Consider the following 25,752-nt stretch of genomic DNA (forward strand, 5'->3'; position numbering starts at 1 on the left):
TTTGGGACTGGCTGAATGAGAGCAAACTTCCAGCAAGAAGGAAAGGTACAAGTTGACAGACAAAAGCGAAATAGTTTGCCTAGGCAGGGTGTAAGCACAGAAGCACAGTTTTTGAGAACACCAGGAGGGACTCCATCAGGCCCATATGCCTTGTTAGTACTGAGGCCAGTAATGGCAGAAAATACATCAACTGAAGAAATTTTAATGTCAGCCATGAGGAAGTCAGAGGGGGGAAGTGATGGAGGAACAGCACCGGAATCGTCTAAGGTGGAATTGGAGGAGAAAGTCTGTGCGAAGAGATCTGCTTTATCAGTAGAAGAAATAGCTACAGAACCATCAGAGTAGAAAAGAGGAGGGAAGGATGATGAGGTAAAGTTGTTAGAAAGATTTTTGGCAAGGTGCCAGAAGGAGCGAGAAGAATTCGAGTTGGAGAGTTGAGAGCATTTACTGTAGTATGGATGAAATTATTTTTAGTAGATGTATTGTGATGTATTGTTCCAATCGATGATTGGTCTGTTACAAAATGACGTTCTTGTTGTTTTGTAACGTTACTTCGTTACATCCACAACAATCGTGGCTTATATGATTAGTGTTTTGCATGATGGAAAGGGGCGCCACCTAACTTTAAAACTAAAACACAAAATGAAATAAAAGAAGCAACCCTAAAGTATATTAATATAAAAGAAGTCGAAAAAGTAATCAAAGAAGATCCTAAACTATGAATCAAAAAATATTTGACAGCCAATTCCGAGGAATATTGGTTACTCTTAATAATCACAAGAAGAATAAATGACAACAACCCAAGCTCTAAATCACGAAAAAGATGAACTAGAAAGCAAAGTCCCTAAAATCAAAGTAGAAAAAAAAGTAAGAAAAGAACAATAGATTTAAAAGAGAAAACTCTTCATTTAAACAAAAATTAATCTTACTTGTTTCTTTTGCACAGATATAGGTAATTATCAAAATTACAAAATTGACATTATCAGCGTCAACCTCCCTAAGAACTATACCAATCCTAAACTTTTAAAAAGTGGGAAATATGCCCATAAGTTATCATTTTAATTTATTCACCAGATGTAATTGTACTATAATAGATTTAAAAGACCCACACTTAAACTTCAGTCATCTGGTGAAATCCAACCTAAGCCTCATCAGAAGATGTGACCCATGATAAAAAAAAAAAGACAATGGAAACTCTTTCCACTACAGTTGGTATAAAACTATGATTAGCACCACAAATCTCTGAACACTGACCCTAAAATAAACCAGGACGAGAAATTAAAAACTAAATTTGATTTAAACGACCAAAAATAGCATCAACCTTCACTCCTAAAGCAGGCACTGTTGAAGAAGAATAACATCTGCCGCCTTACTAACACTCGAATATGAATGTTAAAAGGCAGAACAGCTCGATTATCGACATCCAAAAGTCGGAATCCAGCTTCCCCCAACTTATCAGTAGGAACCATAAACGAATCGAATTCCAGTCGAGAAAAATCAGAATATTCATAACTTCAATATCACTGATGTCCAATGGACTTGAAAGTTACACATGGATTATTAACTTCATCCAACAAGTAAAGAAGTCGTAACGAAGGCAAAGCAATAAAAATCAAAATCAAAGCAGGAAGAACAGTTCGTCACCTCAATTGTTTGATTTTCTCATTAAAAAAAAACGGTTAATAAACCTATTAAAAATAATCTAGATATTATATACCCCACAAGAGTTGTAATAACAATAAGAACCATTATTGCATGATCATGAAAGAAAATTAATTGTTTTATAAGACGTGTAACAATTGAAATGAAACTTCACAAATTAATTACAGTCCTAGCCGAAATTCGATCGCGGGCCCCAGCGCATTATAAACGCACACAGTACCACTGAGCCAAACAGAGAATCTCTCTTTTACGTAAAAGCAATGCGGGCTTTTATACGCCCCATTACATCCATCTTTTCTCCCTTTGGTGACTGACATTTGGTGAGTTTCGAACACACAAGGTAGCGTATGCATCGGAGGCCATCATGGGGAGGCTTCAGACCACACCAAAACAGCCCATCCCCGGGATGTAAGGATAGGGATGTTGTCAGCTAACCAAGGACCAACATCAAATTGCCAGCCAAGCCCCGCCTCACATCCCACACCGCTGCCAACCAATGTAATAACTGAAATTAAACATAATAAATTAATCACTATCCTGATTCGATCTCGGGTCCCCACCATTATACGTGCGCACGTTACCACTGAGCCAAAGAGAGAATTTCCCCTTTGCCCTAAAGCAATGCAGGTTTTTATACACCCCATTACAGAGGAGAAGCTCTATCTTGCACTCCCATATACCCTCATGTTGTCATTAACTAACTCTAAAAGAGAATAATATTCTCATTCATAGGTCCTAAGCCTAATGCATTAATCTGCCATTGTAGAAAGTAGAAACTAAAGGAATTTCTATATACCTGTGATCTGCAGGAGGATATGCATGCTTTCATTCAGTAGAAGTGGGGAAATACATTGAAAATACAACAACACGATAAGACTCTAATTCTCAAATGATAATAATAACCCCAACAGAGCCACTAAAGAAGTTATAGACCCAAGAGAGGATAAAATATTTCAAGCTGCGTCAGCATCAGGATAATCAGAATATCGTCGAGGTATCCCATTTAACCCTAAGAAGTGTTGACGGAAAAAAGCAATATTAACCCCTAAAAACATGGTACCAAAATGAATTTTAAGCCACTTAGGATTTAATGCTAGCCCAATAAACAAAGAATATCAGTGTGCTAATCCTGCAAAAATTCCCAAAACCGCACCCATTGAAAGCACATAATGGAAATGTGCTACAACATACTAAGTATCATGTAAAATAATATCAGTTGAAGAATTGGTTAATACAACTCCTGTTAATCCACCTACTGTAAATAAAAAAATAAATCCTAACCCCCAACACATAGAAGGTCTATAATTAATTTGTGTTCCATGAAGTTCCTAATCACCTAAAAATTTTAATTCCAGTATGAACTGCAATAATCACTGTACCCGACGTAAAGTACGCTCGAGTATCTACGTCTATCGCCACAGTAAACACATGATGAGCTCATACCGGTACTACAAAACCAAGAGTTCCAACAGCTAGCATAGCATTAATCATCCTAAGTCTTCCAAAAGCTCCTTTTTTTCCTGATTCTTGACTAACAATATGTGAAATCATCCCAAACGCAGGTAAAATTAAAATATAAACTTCGGGATGGCCGAAAAATCAAAATAAATGCTGATAAAGAACCGGGTCCCCTCCTCCCGCTGGGTCAAGGAATGTATTCAAATTAAGATCTGTCAGTAACATTGTAATTGCCCCAGCCAAAACGGACAAAGAAATTAAAAGTAAAGTAGCAGTAATAAATACTGATCAATCAAACAGAGGCATACGATCCATCGTTATCCCTCGCGGTCGCATTTTAATAACTGTAGTTACAAAAAATGATAGCTCCTAAAATAGAAGAAACCCCAGTTAAATGTAAACAGAAAATTCCTAAATCAACAGACGCTCCAGCATGAACAATAGCTGCCGATAAGGGAGGATACACACTTCAGCCTGTTCCAACCCCCCTTATCCCCCTTATTAAAAGCAAAATTAACGAAGAAGGTAACAATCAAAACCTTATGTTACTTATTCGAGGAAATGCCATGTCCAGTGTCCCTAATATCAAAGGAACCAATCATTTTCCAAACCCGCCAATTATAATAGGCATAACTATAAAGAAAATCATAATAAAAGCATGAGCAGTCACTACAACATTATAAATTTGATCATCCCCAATCAACCTTCCTGGCTGACCCAACTCATCCCGAATTACTAATCTTAGAGAAGTTCCAACTATCTCAGCTCAAGCTCCTAAAATACAATATAAAGTTCCAATACCCTTATGATTTGTTGAGATAAACCATTGTTGCATTAAAATCTCATAGTGGAATTGTTAAGACGTTAGATTGCAAATCTAAAAATGAGAAAATCCACTGAGATTTAACATATATGTTAGTGTACAAGCACGAAAAGTTTTGGTCTTCTAAGATAAGGTGAAATTCTCTACCATATAACATGTCCAATCCACAAGGTTTTAAGTTAATTAAACTAAAAGGCCTTCAAAGCTTTTAATAAAAGTAAAAAATCTTTTAAACCTTGGAAAATTAATGAAGGAGTAATTCACTCACCTTTAGATTTACAGTCTAATACCTTCAAATTTCGGCCACTTCATTCTAAAACGGCAGATCAATGCCTAAGATTTAACCGTTATCATGGAGACTCGATCTCCTTTTAGATTTTTTTTTTTTTTTTTTTGTATATCCAGTATATGTGACTGCCAATCACAAGGACTAGAAATTCCTAGAAAAAACAATGATCATTCTATCGTTTATTATAATTTTAACTCTATAAATCAGATGCGCTGTTATAATCCTAGCTTCTCTTCTAGCTAAAAAATACAATTATAGATCGAGAAAAAACTCGCCATACGAATGCGGATTCGACCCTAAAGGATCTGCCCGACTACAATTTTCCTTGCGATTTTTCCAAATTGCCGTTATTTTTTTATTATTATTATTTTTTTTTATGTAAAAATTACCTTAATCCTCCCAGTCTCTTATAGCTTAGAGATTTCTAATGTCTGTTCCTGAAGAACAGTTGGACTATTTTTTATTTTAATTCTTCTCGTAAGTCTTTACTATGAATGAGCTCAGGGAGCTCTTGAATGAAGATATTTTTTTTTAACTCCAAACAATGATAGGCCATAGATTAACAGAAATCTTTTATCTGTACTCAAAAGATGTCCCTCAAGACTAGCTTAACTCCGAGATTTAGGCCAGAAGTGAGACTTCTAAGCTCTGCTTGAAGCAGTTAAACTCCATTTATTTATCTCATACAAAATTATTAGCTACAGAGAAGTAAAGTACTGTATATACAGACTCCAAAGATACTCCCCCACACACACACTTAAATTTAATATAGAAGAGTAAATTTTCAATATAGTAAATATACCTTGAAATTTTGTCCTGTTATACTTATATTAAATTGATTTATGTACTAACTAATACAAAGCTTGAAGACAATATAGAGCGACAGCCGTATACAACTGTAACCGAGCTCAGCCAGAAGATTCCATTATCGAACCTGCTTATCTCACTTATAATATATACAAAATGTAGGGTAAAATCACCATATACACCGAATGGGATCAGAATCTTATATTTAAGGGTTCCGTGCGGCCATATCTGCTTTGGAACGGGGTGCGGCTGTGCCTGAGGACCCCTTCACACACGCTTTCAGCGGCTGTGTTCCCGGGGTCCTTAGGAGATTGTCCCCATAATTTGTCTTCTGAAATGGGTCTAATGCCACTTCTTAACTGATTATACCCAGGAGGTCTGTGTCAGGATTCTCTCATGAATATATAGTGGCCCCTTATTTAGCAGATTAGTGTATTGGAAAGCCAAATTAAGCTATACCAAATTTCATCAATATTTTATAATTCTCCGAAAAATTTATAACAAAAGAAGAACAGCAATCTTGATCTAGGGCAAATTTTGAGCTTTGCAAAATATTTATTATTTTTTGTACCTCCCTCTCTGAGTTAAAACAATTTTATTGGACGAGTTTTAAAACGAGCTCTTTGCGCTTGATTAAATTGACGATAAAAAATAAAAGTAAAATCAAACTTTATTTTTACTAATGAGTGAGCACCTAGGTTTGGCTTTCCAATACACTAATCTGCTAAATAAGAGGCCTTTATATATTCATGAGACTTGACTCAGACCTCCTGGGTATTGAACATTGTAGGTGGCATAGGATCTGTTTTAGAAGATAAGTTATGAGTAGGATCTTGAGGTAAGGCTCCTCAGGACCCAGAGAGCATGCAATGTGCTAAAGGGTTCTTAGGCACAGCCGGATCCCGTTCCATAACAGATTTGGCCGCATGGAACTTTTACGTATAAGAACGTGATCGGTCTTACTATGTATGTTTTTTTGACCCAATACATTATATATGTTATGTGGCTGATATTCAGGTTTAGTGGGGGAGTTTCACTGGTTGAGTTCGATTACAGGTGTATATGGCTGTCGCTCTACAATGGTCTTGAATTTTGTATACGTTTGTGTGGAAATTCTTTATGAATGTATACATATAATAAGACAAATTTTAGAACAAAATTTAGTGTATTTTAAAATTAACTTTTTTTCTATTTTAATTTTTAATAAAATTATAATTTTAAATTTATATAAGTTTGATTCATGGCATAAATATTTGCTTTTCAATTAATAACATATGAAAATTTTTGTGTTCCCAAGCTAACAGAGTTAAAAACTTTAAACTTAAGTAGGTCTCAGTGTATATTATTTTTGTATTGGTGAAAACTAGAAAAAGTAAATTGAATTGTCTGTGGCTAAATTTTGTGCCAGCAGTCATGGTTATACTTGAAGGGAATTTAATACAGGTTGATATTTAACTCTTATGTTAGTTGATAATGATTTTTGAGTTTTATAAATGGTGAAGTCAATTATTTAAAGATAAATAAATCAATGTTATTTTAATTAATAAGTTAACAAATAAAGGATGTAAACTAGGATTAGGTACCATACTATACCTTTAAGAAAAATTAATATCTGATTAGTAACAGCTATGTGCTTTGCATTAAAAGAATTTGGCAGTATTTTAGTCTGGTTAGGAGAACCTGCCCTTTAAACGATAAACCACGAAAAATCTTACCTATTTTATTATAGTTTGTATACCGTCATTGAGATAACTTTTACAGAACAAGTTATTGAAATAATTTCATTAAAATATTAGATCAAGGTGCAGCACATATTTAGGTTAAGATGGATTACAATAAAATTTATATTATCACGAATAAATTTTAGAATACAAATTTTGAAGTTGGACTTAAAAGTAAGGTTATTTTAATAAGATAACCTGATTTTAGCTCTAACATGTGCACATATCGCCCGTTGCTTTCATTAAGCCAAGATGAGAAAAGTTGTAACATTGTATGTGTACTGGAAAGTGTACCGGGAAAGCAAAATAGAGCTTGAGATAAGCAGCTCTGTTACACCGAGAATGTACCTATAGAATAGGTTATCTTGAAATTAGTGTTCTTGCTTCTGTTATAAGAGTGTAAAAATTTTAAGAAAACTAATTTTTATATTTTTTAAAAGTAGATTTTATCGAAATAATAATGCAGTGAAAGTAAAAAGTATTGTGAAAGAATGTAGAAATAACGCTTAAAAATCTTAAAAAGTAAATATAAAAAATTGTATCTTGGGTATAATAAGTTTCAGAATTAGATCTATAAATATTTATCCCGACAAAAAGATTGCTAATTTTAAGAAAAAGTCTTTGTTGCAATAAAATTTTAATATTAGAGGTGACATGCCAATTGAGCTTTTATATCTGGTTTTCTAAGAAATAAATTTAATTTACATGCTTGACTTATTAGTTTGTGCAACTAAGAAGATAAGGGTAGAGCTTTTTCTTATAAAATGTAAAATTATAGAACTTATAAATAGATATTTTTTTAAAAGTAGGCTTAGAAGTAGCCACCTTTTTTAGTTCCAATGTAGTAAAATATTTTATATTTTATCGGTTCTTTGTCTCAAATATTAGAAAATAAATTTCAGCTTAAATTGTCTAGTTATTCTGAAATCATTATTAAAATTTAAATGTTAAAAAATCATTTCTTATAAATAAAGTTTTTTAAATATTAAAAATTTGTTTAAGGAACTCGGCAAATATTATCTCCGTCTGTTTAACAAAAACATGTCTTTGTGAAAATTTACAGTCTGGCATGCCCACTGAGTTATTAAAGGGCCACAGTATTTCTGACCGTGCAAAGGTAGCATAATCATTAGTTTTTTTTTAAACGAAGGCTTTTATGAAAGGTCGAATGAGTGATAAACTGTCTTAACAAAAAAAAAAATGAATTTAACTTTAAAGTGAAAAAGGTTTAATTTTTTAGAAAGACGATAAGACCCTATAAATCTTTACACCATGTTTAGTAAGCCAGTTTGTTCGTGTAAGGAAAAGTACTAAAAAAGTGTTTTGTTGGGGCAACAAAGATATACATATAAATTGACTGTTTTTCTTGATAAACGAAGATTCTTGATAATAAATGATCCTTTTTAAAGATTAAGTTTATTTAGGGATAACAACATCATTTTTCTTGAGAGTTCCCATCAAAAGGAAAGTTTGCGACCTCGATGTTGAATTAAAATTTCTTCATAATGCAGCAGTTATGAAAGAAAATTTGTTCAACTTTTGAAATTTTACATTATTTGAGGTCAGACCGGCGTGAGCGAGGTCGGTTTCTGTCTTCTAAGAAAAACAGACTGTCAGTACAAAAAAATTTGGTACTTGAAATAATTTTATCCAATCTGAATATCATTTTCACCTAAGCAATCAATTTTGCACTTCAGTTCAATGAAATAAATAGAGGTTTATAAATAGTCCAAGATAACTATTTTGTGTTCACAGTTATCGTTGTAAATTATCTAGTCTTAATTATTTGTGCTAATCTGTTTCAAAACGAAGAACAAACAATTTAAGTATGGTAATAACATATTTTGCTTGTGATAATTACGTTTCCTGATCCTGCATTTAACACTGTTTTCTACCCTTCACTCCAGAGCGCATTAAATCTCCGTTCTCATTCACATGCCACCTGCTATATAATGCTTGTGAATGGTTTTGAATGAACTGAAGTTTCACGCTAACTTTGGGGGCTTACTGAAATATGAAATATATATTAGCCTCACGTTGGTGATTTACGTGTTTACAAGGCAGTAAATAGTCCATGTAAATAACAGTAATTGAATCAGACAATTTCTTAGCTTCACCGACTCTTGTAATTTGTAAGTATTTAACGGTATCTTTTTGCTTCATGTATTCCCTGTGACCCCAGGCTACTGTGTGCACCTCACGTCTGGGCTACGAACTAAGAGTTGCTAAATTGCTATTATTTTGACTGCACAGTCTCCTTCGTAGCCTACTTTGACAGAGTAGTATCTATTATTGTACATTTGTAATGTTTGCTCTGGGCATTTTAGATTTCTCTTCAAATGCAGTATCACCTAACCTGAGCAATAACAAAAGTTGTGTAAGATTTTAAGGGAACTGCATATTGCTGCATGGCAGCTACCTCTGAACACCAGTCAAAGAGGTTTCATACCTGATCTTCGATTTCCAATGTAAACAAACAAGTAGTGCCACATTTATCACAACTCGATATTGTTGCCACATCTACTGTAGTCGTCGGAAGAGTGCCCGACTGTACTACCTACTGGGATGTGGTAGGATGAATGGGTGATTAGGTGGGCTGGGTGGGTGGGTGACTGGGTGAATGTAGGAATGTGGTTGAGCGAATGGGCAGGATACTGGGAAAAGAGATTCGAGGGGATTAGGTCCAGTAAGAACAGGTCTAGGTGGAATACATCCCTCGGGAAGTGGGCTCATAGTAGAAGACAGGTGCACTGGATAAAATGGGACACCAGGGGTCGTCCCACTCAGGGTGTGGTCCCCCAGGGACCCAGCCAATGCTGTTATACCCGGTAATGTTCTTTTAACCGGGCAACGCCGGTAATAATGATTGGTAATAACGTTGGGATGAAAATTATTATATTGACGATAATTTTGGTGACAAGGATTATACCTACGTACTGAATATGGACCTATTGTGAATGGCACAAGTTTCTGTCCTTAAAGTTTGTATCTTCACTGTAAATGCAATATCAGTATGCCTATTAATACATGGTGTTGCTATCAGTAGGCATGGGCGGAAAACGGCAAAAACGCGAGTTATGGCAGGTTTAAAACTTGAAAAAACGTGCAGTTTTCTCAATCTTCATCTACTCTGTTTCACAGCTTATTTAATCTGAGAAACTACGTATGCACAGCCTATAAGAAATCCCCATCAGACTCGCAATCACCTGGGTAGAGCAGTGACTAAACGCATTGTAAAGAAAGCAAACTTGCCATTAAGCACGCAACTGCCCTTACCTAAAGTACAGACACCAAACGCACCATGTCTGTAGGTATGCACATGCTCAATTCTGTTTCCACGTAGCGCACAGTTGGAAATGTTGAGTGCGGAGAGTTACATTTTCTAATGCAGAAGATAAAAAAGAAGCCCCAAAAGGATGACCTCCCCCCCTCCCTCCAATGGGTGGTGGTCAGGTTGGTCGGGGTGGCCGCAAGGGTATAGCAAATGGTTGTAATTATTTATCCTCATTGTACAGTACATGTTAACATCAGTGATGCTTTTCATTGCACATGTACGCTAAGAATGCTTTTATTTTTAAAAAAGAACGTTACACAGTCGTGTTCATCGGATATACATAAGTAACTATCTGTCTGTCTATTTCTATCTGTCTGTTTATCTATCTATCTGTCTATCTATAATTTTTATATATTGAAAGATTAATAAATTCTGTCAGTTCAAAAATACCTAAGAGAAAAACACAATTTGAAAAAAATCAGCAGGGGTGGAGATGGGAGGACCAAAAAGCAAAGAAACAAGAAGGGATGTGCTTTGATACCATTGCTAACTGTGCATGCCATGTTATGCAACATGCCCTGAGGCCCAGCACTACTCCCCCTTTTTATAGTGCAATGGCCTGGGTAAAGAACACGTTAAAACAGAGAGAGAAATAAAATCCTGCTATACATCTCTTGTGAAAATGTTCCCTACCGAAGATCTTTACAACGCAATCATTAATTTCCCATTCTTAAGTCTGTTGACACAAGGGTTAAGATATGTACTGGATAAAAAAAAAAGGGGGGGGGGGCAAAGAAAATCATTCTGATTGTTATTGCTCTTGAGAGGAGACTTGAATCCTTCAGTTTCCTCCTAACAAGGAACTATTAGGAGGAAATTTTACTTACAACAGGAAATTAAAGGAGAGTAGTGTTGGGCCCCAGGGCGTGTTGTATCATATGACATGTGCACAACGGTATCAGTACCCATCCTCTCTTGGTTTTTTGCCTTTTGGTTATACCATCCCTACTCCCGCTGCAATTTTTTCGCAATGCATTGTTTTACACTTGTGTGAATATCAATTTCCTGCATCAACAATTCAGATCACTGTGAAATCAAAACAAGTTGATGATGTCACTGATACTGATAATAATAGTGATAATAGGGATGACAATGACGGTGATAATAATGACTGTTATAATAATGATGTGTGATGATAATGAATTATAGTACTAATGGGGATGAAGATAATGATGGTGATAGTACTGATTATGGTGTATGTAAATATTCTGTGATGATAATTACGATAATTATAGATCTCACTAATAGTGCTGATACTAAAAGCAATGACACTGGTGTAACGTGAAGGGATGGTGATAATGCTATCGATGCTAAATGATGATGATAGTGATGATAACAATACTGTGACCTAACGTGACCTTGTCCTCGGCAGACCTGAAGTGGGTATCAGTGGCCCTGGTGATGCTGGGTAAGATGTCGTCTTCTACGGCTTTCTCTTTGGTCCTTCTCTACTCCTTGGAGCTGTTCCCAACAGAGATTAGGTATATCACAACTTCATTAAAGTTTTGTCTTCATTCACACACCTACCTGTCTCTTCACAGCCACAGTATGCTGAATATTTAAGTCAAAAATACAGCCAAACAATGTGATATCCAGTAACAACTTGGTACTACAGAAACTTCTTTATAGTTATAATTTGTATTAGCTATTTTCTAACACTCATCCAAACTCTTTGTAGAACCAACCACACTGAATATTAAAGTGGAAAGGTATGACCAAATAAAATGAATTTCAACAATATTTTACGTATCCAAACTTTATGACAACCGCAGGAAAATATTAACTTGCAAGATCGGACAAAGAAAATATTTCTTAAGCTACTTTTTTACCACTGATACTTGTCCACTATTAAAATTACTTAACACAATTTTCTAATTTGTGCTTGCAGGACTCAGGGTATGGGTGCGGGCATGATCTCATCTCGCCTCGGTGCCATCGTTGCACCCTTCATCATGAGCACCCTGGTCAGTAAGGTTAGGAGAGAGAGAGAGAGGGGGGGGGGAGGGAAGCGTTCGACATATTTGGAGTGTAAACTCATTCTGATTTAGAATTTCAAACTGATGTTGAAAATTATGTTGCTGAAGTTTCATGCCATGGACTCATCTCATAAGAAAGCAAAGGCATTTACCCAAGTTTAGAAGATTTAAGCTGAAGAGTATGGCACTTTGTGACCTAATCCGCATTAGGCCGTCTACCATTGGCGCTGACTGGGGTTAAATCCTCGATCAATTGATCGATAAGATGCTTTCAAACTCATTAAACAACTGCGGTTATAAAACATTATGTTCTGGTACTTCAATCCCAGAGCCTAAATACTGTAGATATATTAAGTGCAATTCAAGGATCCGTCCATTATTAAGTCTAATTGGAGCTGGAAAGACCAAAGACCCAGATGATTGAGACCAAACAGTAGGTATATGGGTATGCACACTTACTCCCCCCATCTCTCTCTTTTTCATGCAAATGAATAAGAATGTATACTTTCACTCTGATGTACACCTTCCCTTCCTTCCACCTGTTACAGTCAGCGTAGTTAATCCCATATCTCCGTGAATTTGAACCCTGATTTGGTCGACTGACGTTTCCAGCCAGCAGTGGTGAAGGACAAAAGGGTATACATGGAATTTTAGGACGATACGGGGAGTGGGAGGTGGAAAGAATGACTACGTTTGGTGCTTGAGGGGAGTGAATAGACTAGTTGGATAGGAAATATGAAGTACTTGCCTACAGCAATATTCTTCGTACACACAGAACTTAAAAAAATATATATGTGGTATAAAATGTATTCAGAATTAACTTTACCAGTTAACAACAAAATAGGTTAATCCACCACAACATAAACTTTGGTCACACACACACACACAAATGTAGAGAGAGAGAGAGAGAGAGAGAGAGAGTCAGACGCCTTAATCCCGTAAGAGGTGGCCACAAATAAATCGCCACCATGTCGCCTTGTTCCTGCCATTTCGCTGCCCTCTCCCGGGTCACAACCTCCTCTTTCATATACTCGTACCTCTCAACTCCATCCCTCCATCTCGTCCTCGGTCTCTCCCTCCCTCCCTCCCTCTCCACCTCACTCATATACACTCTCCTCGTTAGTCTCTCGGGCTCCATCCTCCCCACATGACCAAATCACCTCAGTGTATTTCTCCTAACACTTTTATTACATCCACATCCACACCACAATGCTCCCTCACTTCCCTGTTTGTCAGTCTGACTCTCTATGCACCTTCTCATGGCCCTCTTAAATAACTCATTCCAACTGCTGTCACTTATGACTTGTGTCCTTCCAACAAAGTCCAAGCTTCTCTTCCATTCAGAATACTATCTTACAACGACATTTTTGCTTATATGCTCACTTCCCTATTACTTATCACTGCCTTCAAAGACGCAGCAACCTTTCTTCCTTGTTGTAGCCTTTCAAGCACTTCATCCTCTAAACCTCATCCTTACTCATCACACTACCCAAGTACTTAAATGCACTTACATTTTCCATTTCATCACCATCCAACCTCATTGTACATTCAGTGACTTCATTACTCTCCAAGATCACAACTTTACTCTTCCTTACGTTCACTTTTAGATTTTTGTTTCTTACACACTCTCCCAAACTCATTCACCAAGCCATACAGTTCCCTGTCGTCTTCACTTAACAATACAGTGTCATCTACAGTCAACAGAACAGGAAGCTTCCAAACGCTATCCTCTCTCATTAGGGCCGCTTCAACTTCCACAGCCCTACATTGTAACTCTTTTACAACTCCATCCATATACATATTGAATGAAAGAAATGCATTCGGGAGCCGAATGCTGATCGACAGTCAGAATATACTGTGACTAAGTTACAAAGGCGGCCCCCCTCTGTGGGGGCTGTGGGACGGAACCCCCCGGAGAGGGGGTGTCGCCGTGATACCCTGAAGGTTTCATGTTGATAGCTCAAGCTGTTCATGAGATACAATGGTGCTAGAGGCAGGCGATAAAAACTAACTGACCTTTGGCAGCAATTTTCATGACCTTGACCTTGACCCTGACTACCCATTTTCAAACTCGTCCGAGATTCTGGCCATTCTTGAGAACTTGAAGGCTTCATGGTGATAGCTCAAGCCGTTTATGAGATATAATGGGAACATACACACACACACACACACACACACACACACACACACACACACACACACACACACACACAGACCATTGTCATCAGCCATCTCATGTACTGTGCTGAACAATCGCCTTCCCCAACCTTCTCCATCAATTCCTTGACTGAGTCAAAATCTGCCACGTTTTGCATGCATACTTCTTAACCCATTATATCCCAGTGTCCTCATTTGAGGACACCTGATAAAATATTATTTTATTACTCAATTAATGAAAACACTGACAAAAAAGCAAACAAAAGTAATATTTCAGTGGGTTTTCACCAACATCAAGCAAAAATTAAGTTTCATTGACATATTCTTAAGCGATTTCTTGGTATCTAAAGTTGGTTGAAAATGGTGCTTCAAAAATGTTTGCATACTAAGAAGCATACTGAATACTACAAAGCCCAAATCATCTATGTTCATCCTGTCGCATGTTGTTAAGTGGATGGCCTACCATATGCATCATAACTGAATTCATTTTTTTCAGTACACAAGAGCACAACCATGTTAGAAAATGCTTGTCCTCAAATGAGGACACTGGGATAATATAGTAATATTACGTGTTCTTACATGTCCCAGCCTGCAGCATCCAACGACGCTTCATTTCTGCATAGATCGTCATAGACAGCACATTTGCCATCTCTCAAGGTTAGTAAAGAATGATGGTAGTATAGTTTAGGTGTAATATGCTTTTATGAACCTATGAACATATAAGTATTCGGTGGTCAATACATTTCAGTACTTCTATTTTTTTATTTGTTACTTTACTTTGTTACAGATGGCGAAAGCAAGACTTTCTGCAATTACACTGGAACAAGCACTTGAAATTTTGAATCAACAGGATGACGAGGAAGCTAATTATGAAAAAGCTGATGTGGTTATTGTTCCACCAGATGTAGATGAACTGACTGATGAAGAGGATGTCAGCGAAGATGTTATTGGTGAGATGTCTGTTCAAGATGTGCCAGGTTCCTTAGAAGTTCATATTGAACAAGTGCCAGCTGAAGAACATGCTACAAACAAACCTGGTTCAGGTACATCATTCAGACAAAAATAGAGAAAAAAAATGGGAGAAATGGAGTTCCCCCGAGCTAAGCCCTGTATTGGACTATATAGCCCCGCTAGGGTTACAGGAGGGAGCTACCCCTCCCGGAACGGCAGCCAGGGCGAGGCTCGAACTTGCAATCCCCCGATTACAAGTCCAGCGCGCTACCACTGTGCTACCGCGCCCCCCGACAAAAAAAAAAAAAAAAAAAAAAAAAAAAAAAAAATTGTGCCTCTGAACCCATTTGGAAACACAAAGATCCCCAGTATACCAAGGTCAAAGAGCGTTCTCAACATCATAGTGACTGCTTGCAGAAAATGAAAGAAAGCCTAGAGAATTTATCATCACTTGAACTGTTTTAGAAGTTGCTAACTCCCTACATCTGTGAGCATCTGTGAACAATTACAATGCCTATATGGGAGGTGTAGATCACCATGACTGGTTGGCTGGAAAATATGCAACCTCTCTGCGGGGAAAGAAGTGGTACTGGCCCCTCTTCATATGTTTGTTAGAAATGAAAGTTGTAAATGCTTGGATTATCCACAAATTCCTGTATGAAGGAAAGGAACAGCTTGATTTAGTGAGCTTCAAAAGAGCAATATGTGTGCCATATCTGAAGCTTGGTGATGCAGGTGGGAAAATAGGAAGAAAAAGCAATACCCCTGGTCTGTCTACAAAACTAGCTGATGTTCGGTATGACGGAATGGACCATGTTATTGCAAAGCGCCAACAGCAAAGACGTTGCCAAAGAAAACCATGTTCAAAGAACCAAGAACTTACTGTGTCAAATGCAATGTAAGACTCTGCGCAGAATGTTTTGCTCAGTATCACAAAAAGTAAATATACAGAAACCAGCTATTCTTTTTTCTCAGTTTACTTGTCTTTTGGAGATGGCATGTTATTTAGTTTCAGCACAATTACATTCTTATACATGCATTTTTATGTAAATACACAGAAGCGAGCTGTTCCTTTTTTTAGTTAACTTGTCTTTGGAGATTGCATTTTATTTAGTTTCATCCAAATTTTAGTCTTATCCAAGGGTTTTTATGTTTCTGTTATTTAGAGAAAGTATGTATTACTTTGTCCCACTGTCCTCATTTGAGGACAGCTTATTATTAGAAGATTATATTATATTGTCCCAGTGTCCTCTTTTGAGGACAGCTTATTCTAAGCTTACTGAAGGAAATAAAGTACTGTAACAAGCATGTCTTATCTTAATTCATTCTATACAATAAGAATTTCATGAAAATGCCAGAAAAATCTTCATTAAAAAAAGTTGGGATATAATGGGTTCTCGCCTTTCTACCCTCTGCCTGGCCTTTTTCTATTATGCCTACAATCTCTTGAGGTCCAGTCAGTTAGCCACTTGCTACATCGGTTATCCCATGATATTATCGCTATATGACCTGCCGAAATCCATTTTTGTTCGTTTATACGTTCTGTAATGTCTTTGACTTTAGTCTGCTCTCACACCCAAGTTGATCTTGTCCTGTTTCTTATAGATATTCTCAACATCGACCTTTTCATTGGTCTTTGAGAACATATTAGTTGATTATTCATCGATAGTAGGTTCCTGGTCTCATAACCTTACATCATAGCTGGGGTTATACATTCGTTATATTCTTTTCGCTTCATACATGTTGGTAAGCCACTTTTCATGATCTCTCTTTGTTTACAGAAAGATTTCCGTCCAGTTGCAATACATTTTTCTTTTATCTCTCTATCATGGTCTTTCGTTAATTTCAGTATTTGTCCCAAGTAGTGTAGTAGGTGGGGGCGGCCATCATCCAACCACTAAGTGTAGTGGTACTCTGTTTATAGTGTAGCTCTGCAGTAAGTGCCAAGCCATATGATTTCCTCTAAACCAAGAAATCATTGGCAACACTGTGTGGTAACCGTATAACTAACCAACACGTATTCCCTACGTGACAAGAAGTGGGCTGGTGCAGGGTTAGTAACCCATCCCGGAAAACATCTAACTAAAAATACAAACAAGAAGCCTTGGACCAGGACTGATCAACAGGTCACGATAAAGGACCGAACATAGGACATGGTATGGATTGCGACATGGAATATAAGGGGTGGAAATGATTAGGTGAAAGAGATTGTCCAGGTGTTTGAGGGTGCAAAAGTGGATGTATGTGGATTAACCGAAACTAAATAGAACGTGAGAGTGGGAGAGAATGGGAGTAGGGATGGGGTATATGCGAGGGAGTGGGTGAGAATGAGAGGACAAAAGATAAAGTGTGTATTGTTGTGCGCAGGAGATGGAAGGAGAATATGAGAGTATGGATCAGTTGGCTCAAGCATTGTGTGTGTAAGACTGAAAGTTGGACTACAAATGTGGGCGATTGTGTGTGAGTAAGCGCCAACGCAAGATCGTGCAAGCAGAGTGAAAGAAGAGTTCTAGACAAATGTGGAAGTGTGCATGGAAAAGTCTGAAAGGAATGAGAGAGTGTTCTTGATTGGAGATATGAATGAAAAACTAGGGAATGTGAAGGTGGATGGAATACAATAGTTGGTGAGTGGGGTGTGCCTGTAGAAGTGGATGAGAATGGCAGTGTTCCAGTTGACATTTGTGCCAGGAGGGGGTTGGTGATAGCCAATACCCGCTTCAGACACAAAATGATCCACAGGCATATGTGGCGAGCGATGAGAAGGGTGGGTGGTGAACTGAATGAATGGAAGGCAATGATTGATTATGTCTGTGTGAATGAGAGAATAAGAAGGCGTGTAATGGACGCAAGAGCATGTAGAGGTAGGGGGAGTGGACTTTCTCACCACCACTTGGTAGGTAGTGGGAGTGGACTTTCTCACCACCACTTGTTAGGTAGGGGGAGTGGACTTTCTCACCACCACCTGGTAGGTAGGGGGAGTGGACTTTCTCACCACCACTTGGCAGTGGTGAAAGTCAAGGTCCAAATGAAATGGACGAGTAGAAGGGAATGACAGGAGGAAGTAGTTCATACAAGTAGGATAGAAAGGTTAAAAGAGGATGGAAAAAAGGCAGAATATAAGAGAGAAGTGAAGGAGCGATTGGGTAAATACGATTTAGGGCAGGTGGGGGACATGGAAGGTGTGTGCAAGATATTCACAGAAGAAATCTGTGCAGCATGTGAGGTGGTGGTTGGGGTGAAGAGAAGACGAAAGAGGCTGCAAGGAACAGCATGGTGAACAGCCTGTAGCACAAAAAAAAAAAGAAAAAAAAGAAAGCATATAGTGAGTGGATGAGAAACAGGGGTATGAAGGAAGTTCAGATACAGAAGAGAGAGTAATATGAAGAGAGGAAGAGAGAAGTAAAAAGATTAGTAAGAGATAGTAAGAAGAGAGTGGATAAGGAATTTGGAAGGAATTTGAGTGTAAAGTGGAGGGAATGCAAGAAAATGTTCTGAAAAGAGGTAAAGAGAGTTATACATGGTGTTAAAGAAGTTAGTCGGGGAGTGAATGATAAAAATGGTAGAGTACTAGTGGAGAAAGGAAAAATGTGAGCAGATGGAGAGAACACTTTAAGGAATTGTTGAACACAGAGAATTATAGTATTTCGAGTATAAATGGCTGGGGAATTATTGGGAGAAGGAGGGATGGGAGAAGAGAGGAAGAAAACCGTAAGACAGAAGGTGTGGAAGCAGTGAAGAAAGTCAAAATGGGGAACGCCCCAGGAATTGATGGCGTGTGTGGTGAAATGCCGAAGCATGGGGGAGAGATAGTAGTAGAATGGATGAAGATGATGTGCAGGTTGGCCTGGAAGGAAGGTAAAGTCCCGGAGGATTGGATTTCAGGTATAATTATTCCCTTGTACAAAGAAAAAGGAGAAGAAGAAGTGTGTGGTAATCACAGGGGCATTTGTCTTCTTGGTGTGATAGGAAAAGTATATGGGAGGATATTTACTGGCAGAGTTAGAGAAATAACAAAGGAGTTAGACGGAGAAGAACAGGGAGTTTTTAGGAAGGGAAGAGAATGTGTAAGTCAGATATTCATTCTTTGGTCATCAATAGAAAAGTTTCTAGAGAGGGGAAAGAAGTTGTATGTGGCTTTCATGGATTTGGAGAAAGCATATGACAGGGTGGATTGACAAGGACTGTGGAAAGTATTAAGAAGATATGGGGTAAGTGGGAAGTTGTTGAATGCCATGAAGAGTATGTATAGGGGGTAAGACTGCAGTGCGTGTGGACAATGAACTGAGTGAATTTTTCTGTCTGAAGGTTGGATTGAAACAGTGATGTGTCATGCATTCCTTAGTTGTTCAGTCTGTATACGGATGGGGTTATAAAAGAGATACAAGGTAGGACAGTGGATGAGAGAGGGCAGTGTGTGGAAACTCCTTGTACTGTTGTTTGCAGATGATACAGTGTTGTTAAGTAATGACGAATGGGAGCTGTAAGGCTTGGTGACTGAGCTTGGGAGAGTGTGTAAGAAACGGAATCTAAAGGTGAATATAGGGAGGAGCAAAGTTATGGTGTTCGAGAGAAATGAAGTCAATCAATGTACAGTGAGGTTGGATGAGGAGGAAATGGAAAATGTTAGTGCGTTTAAGAGCTTGGGTAGTGTAATTAGTTCGGATGGAAGTTTAGAGGATGAAGTGCTTGAAAGGGTACTACAAGGAAGAAAGGTTGCTGGTTCCTTGAAAGCAGTGATGAGAAACAGGGAAGTGAGCTTGGAAGTGAAAAAGTTACTGCATGACAGTAAGGTGATACCAACCCTAATGCATGGAAGTGAAGCTTGGATCTTCTTGGAGGGAAACAAGTCAAGAGTGAGATCAGTGGAAATTAGTTATTTGAGAGAAGCATGTGGAGTCACATGGCGAGACAGACTGACAAATGAGGAAGTGAGGGAGCGTTGTGGTGCGGATGTGGAAGTGATTGGAAGCGTCAGGAGAAACACACTGAGGTGGTTTGGCCATGTGAAGAGGATGGAGAGCGACAGATTGACGAGGAGAGTGTATGTGAGTGAGGTTAAGGCGATGAGAGGTAAGGGGAGGCCAAGGATGAGATGGAGGAATAGAGTGAAGAGGTATATGAGAGAGGAGGGTTGAGTTGTTAGCAGGGCAGTGAAATGGCTGGGTACAAGGCGACATGTAGGCGATTTGTTTGTGGCCACCCTTTAAGGGATTACGGCGTCCGGCAATAGACAGATGGATAGAATTGCACTCCTCGACTTCTGGAAACCCTTCGGTTATTCTGATGGCGCCTTTTGGTGTATTTGGATTAAATATTACTCTTGTTTTACTCCGGTTTAAGTTTACACCTTCTTTGAGACTTTCTCAGTTTATGTCGCTTACCATTTCTTGCAGTGTTTCTGAGATTAAAACATTATCATGTGCAAATCTTAAATGGCTTAGTTTTCTCCATCCATGTTTACTCCTTTGTTCTCCCAGTCTACCTTCCTGAAAAAATTTTTCTAGGCGTGCTGTAAATAATTTGTGTGAAATAATATCTCCCTGACACACGCTCTCCACATTTTTTTTTAGCATTTTTGTAAATTAACTGTAGCATAATTTCACTGGTTGCATACATTCATTTCTCTTATCCTGTGACTAATGCAAATGAAAACAGGGTAATCACGCTTTGTCTAATGATGTCCATTCAATGTGAAGGCCTACAAAAGTTACCGGAACCAATTCATCCCAGAATTTCATTTTTTGTGTGTGTTTTTGCCAATAAGCGTTCTAGCTCTGTTCGTTCTGCTAAAAAAAATAATTTCATTTGCACTAAAATAATGCTCTGAATCCTTCATCTCATATTCTTCTCGCTCCTTCTGGCACCTTAACAAAAGCCTTTTTAACAACTTTACCTGAGCATCCTTCCCTCCTCTTTACCCCTGTGATGGTTCTGTGGTTATTACTGCTACTGATGAAACAGGACTCTTCGCTCGGACTTTCTCCTCCAGTTCTACCTTAGACGATTCCTGAGCTATTTCTCTATCACTTCCCCATTCTAACTTCTTCATGGCTGACATTCAAGTTTCTTCAGTTGATGTGTTTTCTGCCATCACTCGCCTAAATACTAACAAGGTATATGAACCAGACGGGGTCCCTCCTGTTGCCCTCAAGAACTGTGCTTCTGTGCTTACACCCTGTCAGTGTAAACTCTTTCGCTTTGGTCTGTCAACTTGTACATCTCCTTCTTGCTGGAAGTTTGCTCTCATTCAGCCTGTCCTAAAGAAAGGTGACCATTACCAGACCTGTAACTATCGCTCATTTTATTTATTTGAGGAAGAATGAACCAAAGGCCATGAGCCCGCAATAAGAGTTCCCTCCAAGAGTAAAACAAAATACAAGAGAGAGCCAAATTCAAGATCCATTCATTTCGAGATGCCTGGACACACTGCGTTTGAAAAACTGGAGATCATAGGCAGCAGGAAATACAAACAGAGGGAGACAGTTCCAGAGTTGACCTGTTGCATAAATGAAGGACTGGGAGTAACGGTTAACTCTTGCATTAGAGAGTTGGACAGAAAAGGAATGAGAGTTTGCTGCTAGACGGGTGCTACGCACCCGTCGTAGAGGTGGAAGAATGCATGCAGACAGTTCAGAGGAGCAGTGACCATTAAAGTAGCGATAGAAAAGAGATAAAGATACAACAGTGCGGCGAAGAGACAGAGGTTGAAGGGAGTCAGTAAGAGGAGGAGAGTTAATGAGACGAAAAGCCTTTGACTCCACCCTATTGAGAAGAGTTGTATGTGGGGAGCCTCACCACACATGAGAGTTGTACTCCACACAGGGGCGGATAAAACCCCTGTATAGAGTCAACAATTGTGCAGGGATAAAGAAAGGACGAAGTCGGGTTAGTACACCCAATCTCTTGGAAGCAGATTTTACAAGAGATGTAATATGATCTTTCCAAGATAAGTCCCGGGTAAATGAAACCCCAAGCATGTTCAAGGATGATGCAGGAATAAGCTAAATATTATTAAACATTAGTGGGTATACCTGTGGAAGATTTTGACAGGTTGATAGGTGTACGAACTGAGTCTTAGATGCATTAAAAACAACAAGATTATTTTTACCCCAGTCAGAGATACAAGCCAAGTCAGACATTAGGTGTGCCATAGCCTCATCCCTTGTTTGTTGAAGTAACTGCAGAGATGGGCGTTGTGGGAACCGAATGGAAAGGTGAAGGGTGGAGTCATCAGTGTATGAGTGGATAGGGTTAGATGTACAGCTTAGAAGGTCAGCTTAGAAGGTAGCCTAATTAAATAATAAGAGAGTTGAGACAGGACAGAGCCCTGAGGAACATCTCTCTTGATAGCTCTAGGAGATGAACGGTGGCCGTCTACAACAGCAGCTATTGAACGACCAGAAAAGAAGCTAGAGATGAAAGCACAGTTAGAATGATAGAATCCGTAAGAGAGCTGTCTGGATGTTAAAGCTTTATGCCACACACGATCGAAAGTCTTTCAGATGTCAAGTGCAATGGGAAAGCTGTCGCCAAAGTCCCGAAAGGAGAATGACCAGGAGTCTGAAAACTAGGTGAGAAGCTCGCCGGTGGACCGTCCCTGGCGGAACGCTTACTGACGATCAGAAAGGAGGTTGTGACAGGAGGAATCCTTCAAAATTGTTTTTATTAAGAATAGGCTCGAAAACTTTTGAAACACAGGACCTTAAAGCAATTGGGCGATAGTTAGAAGGATGGGAATGGTCACCCTTCTTTGAGACAGGCTGAATGAGAGTAAACTTCCAGAAGAGGGAATGGTGCATGTTGATAGACAAAGGGGAAAGAGTTTACATAGGCAGGATATAAGCACAGAAGCACAGTTCTTGAGGACAACAGGAGGGACCCTATCAGGCCCATATGCCTTGTTAGTTTTGAGGCCAGTGATGCGAGAAGATACATCAACTGAAGAAATTTTATGTCAAGCATGAGGAAGTCACAGGGGGGAAGTGATGGAGAAACAGCACCGAAATCATCTATGGTGGAAGTGGAAGAGAAAGTCCGAGTGAAGAGTTCTGCTTTATCTGTAGAAGAAATAGATACAAAGCCATCAAAGTGGAAAAGAAGAGGGAAGGATGATGAGGCAAAGTTGTTAGAAAGGTTTCAGGCAAGATGCCAGAAGCAGCGGAAAGAATTCGAGTTCGAGAGTTCAGGAACATTTAGTACGAATGAAATTATTTTCAGCAAAGCGAAGATCAGACTTAGCATGATTTCGGGCAGAAATATAAAAGAGGTGAGATTCAGGAGTGGGTTGGCTCCAGTACCTTATGTAGACCTTATTGTTGTGGACAGCATTAGAACAAGCGTGATTAAACCATTTTTTTTTTTATTAGTCAAAGGATATGAGAGAGGAATGTATGTTTCCATGCCCGAGAAAATTACCTCCATAACGCCCAAGGCACACTCAGAGGGCTTTCGGTCATGGAAGCCATAATCATCCCAAGGAAAATCAAGGACATACTGCTTGAGGGTCTCCCAAACAGCAGCTCCAAAGTGCCATAACTGACACTTCTTTGGAGGGTCCACAGGCCTTAGTGGAGCAATAGGACAGGTTAGGGTGATAAGGTTGTGACTGGAGCAGCCCATCGGAGAGGAAATATCAGCATAAGCAGAAGGATTAGTTGTAATGAAGAGGTCAAGTATGTTGGAACTCTGAGGCGGTCAGGGATACAGGTAGGGTACTGTACAAGCTGCTCTAGGTCATTAACGATAGAAACATGTAGCCTTGATCACTAGGTGGATCAGTGAAAGGAGAGGAGAGCCATAGATGGTGGAGAATATTGAAATTTCCTAGAGTGGAGATTTCAGAGAAAGGAGAAATGGAAAGGATGTTTTCCATCTTAGAAGTAATAGATTTAGGGGATAAGTAAACATTACAGATATATTAGTCAGAGAATGACAGGAAAGCCGAAGCCAGGGGGTAGAGAATTCAGAAAAATCAAGTTCAGGAACACAAGAGCAAGAAATGTCGTTACATACACATGCTGTACACAACAACCACCTTTGGCTTTGAAACGAGCATAGATAAAGTAGGAGGATAAACAAAAAGATTTGGTATCAGTCACCTCAGACAGCTGGGTCTCAATCACGAAGAGAAGGTGAGGTTTAGAGGAGAAGAGGTGGTGCACAACAGAGATAAAGTTTGAAGAAAGGCCGCGAATGTTGTAGGAATAAAGAAGAAATGAATCAGACAGTGGTTCCAGGCATCTTGCTGGGTCGTCACAGGGAGAGGAGCAGGGGATATATATATATATATATATATATATATATATATATATATATATATATATATATATATGATTTTCCAACAAATACTTTTTATTGTATGTCGCTGAGAGGTCGCCTTCAGCGGCCTTTGCTGGATGTCGTCGCTTCCCATCTTCAGAGATGATTCATAACTCTTTAACCGGTGGCCTGATTGGACTGGAAGTTGTTGTATTCTTCAGGATAGAACATTTTATCGGTACTTTGCTCTAACAAAAAATGTGCCATGTTCCCATCAGCGGCCTTTGCTCGATGTCGTCGCTTCCCATGTTCAGAGATGATTCATAACTCTGTAACCGGTGGCCCGATTGGACTGGAAGTTGTTGTATTCTTCAGGTTAGAACATTTTATCGGTACCTTGCTCTAACAAAAAATGTCATGTTCCCATCATAACTTTTTGAAAATTTAACTTCCCATAATACGTACAAATTTTGTTCATATTACATATTTCTAGTCCTTCCAAACAAGTTCGACAATGCTGTTTTTTTTTTTTTTTTTTTTTTTTTTTTTTAAATAGACATTTTCTAGTGAGACGCATTTGCTTAGATTCCACAAGCATGTCCGCAATCATTTTGAGAATTATTCAGCAATTCATTACAAATTGTAGGGTGGGTTTAGGAGGTTGAAATTTGCATTGCCAGCTGCGCCAGACGGTTCTCTTTACGCTGCTAAAGGAAGAAATTGACTTCCGAAACCTGAAGAAATGGTCTCAGCACCGGCAAAAATTTGGGTATTTCTTAGTGCGCCGTATTTGCTTAGTTTCCACATGCGTGTATGCAGTCATTTTGCGAATTCAAATGATTCATAGCTTGGGAATAAGTGGCCCGATTGGACTGGAAATTGTTATTTTTTTCAAGTTAGAGCATTTAAGTGGTACCTTGCTCTGACAGAAATTGCGCTACAATGCGCCGTTTTTGCTGTGTCGTGATAACTAATGGACAAACAAATCAACAGACATAGAGAAATCGGATCATTATAATATAGATTATTGTTATTTCATAAATAGCATGATCGCTTTTTAAAAATGTTTGTCTTGGAAAAAGTAAATATGATCACGCATGTCCGGCATCGCGGCATGGGAAAGTCATTGAGGTTAAAGAAAATAGTGTGTTGAGCAAGAGAATGAGTGGGATGAGTTGCAAATTGGTAGGCGGTAAGACAGGCAAATATTAAATCATGAGAACATGCGTGTTGTGAATTAGTGTCTGAGTTAACTGAAAGTTAAGTAATTACATTCTTGACAATTTTTGTGGTGTGGGAGGGTTTAAGGAATTTGG

The 25,752-nt window shown here is 38.6% G+C and overlaps 1 protein-coding gene across 1 annotated transcript in view; it reads left to right on the forward strand.

Annotated features, from left to right (window-relative positions):
• Window positions 1-25,752, forward strand: part of LOC145406371 (organic cation transporter protein-like) — a 240,965-nt gene that overhangs the window by 213,098 nt on the left and 2,115 nt on the right. Inside the window, exons 9-10 of the mRNA XM_080277539.1 lie at window positions 11,467-11,575; window positions 11,983-12,058. Of these exons, the coding sequence (XP_080133665.1) occupies window positions 11,467-11,575; window positions 11,983-12,058 (185 nt within the window). The remainder of the gene's footprint in view (window positions 1-11,466; window positions 11,576-11,982; window positions 12,059-25,752) is intronic.

Source organism: Coenobita brevimanus, chromosome 8 (assembly GCF_032717465.1).
Source record: "Coenobita brevimanus isolate Jiangsu-jjx chromosome 8, ASM3271746v2, whole genome shotgun sequence".
NCBI classification, from domain to species: Eukaryota; Metazoa; Arthropoda; class Malacostraca; order Decapoda; family Coenobitidae; genus Coenobita; species Coenobita brevimanus.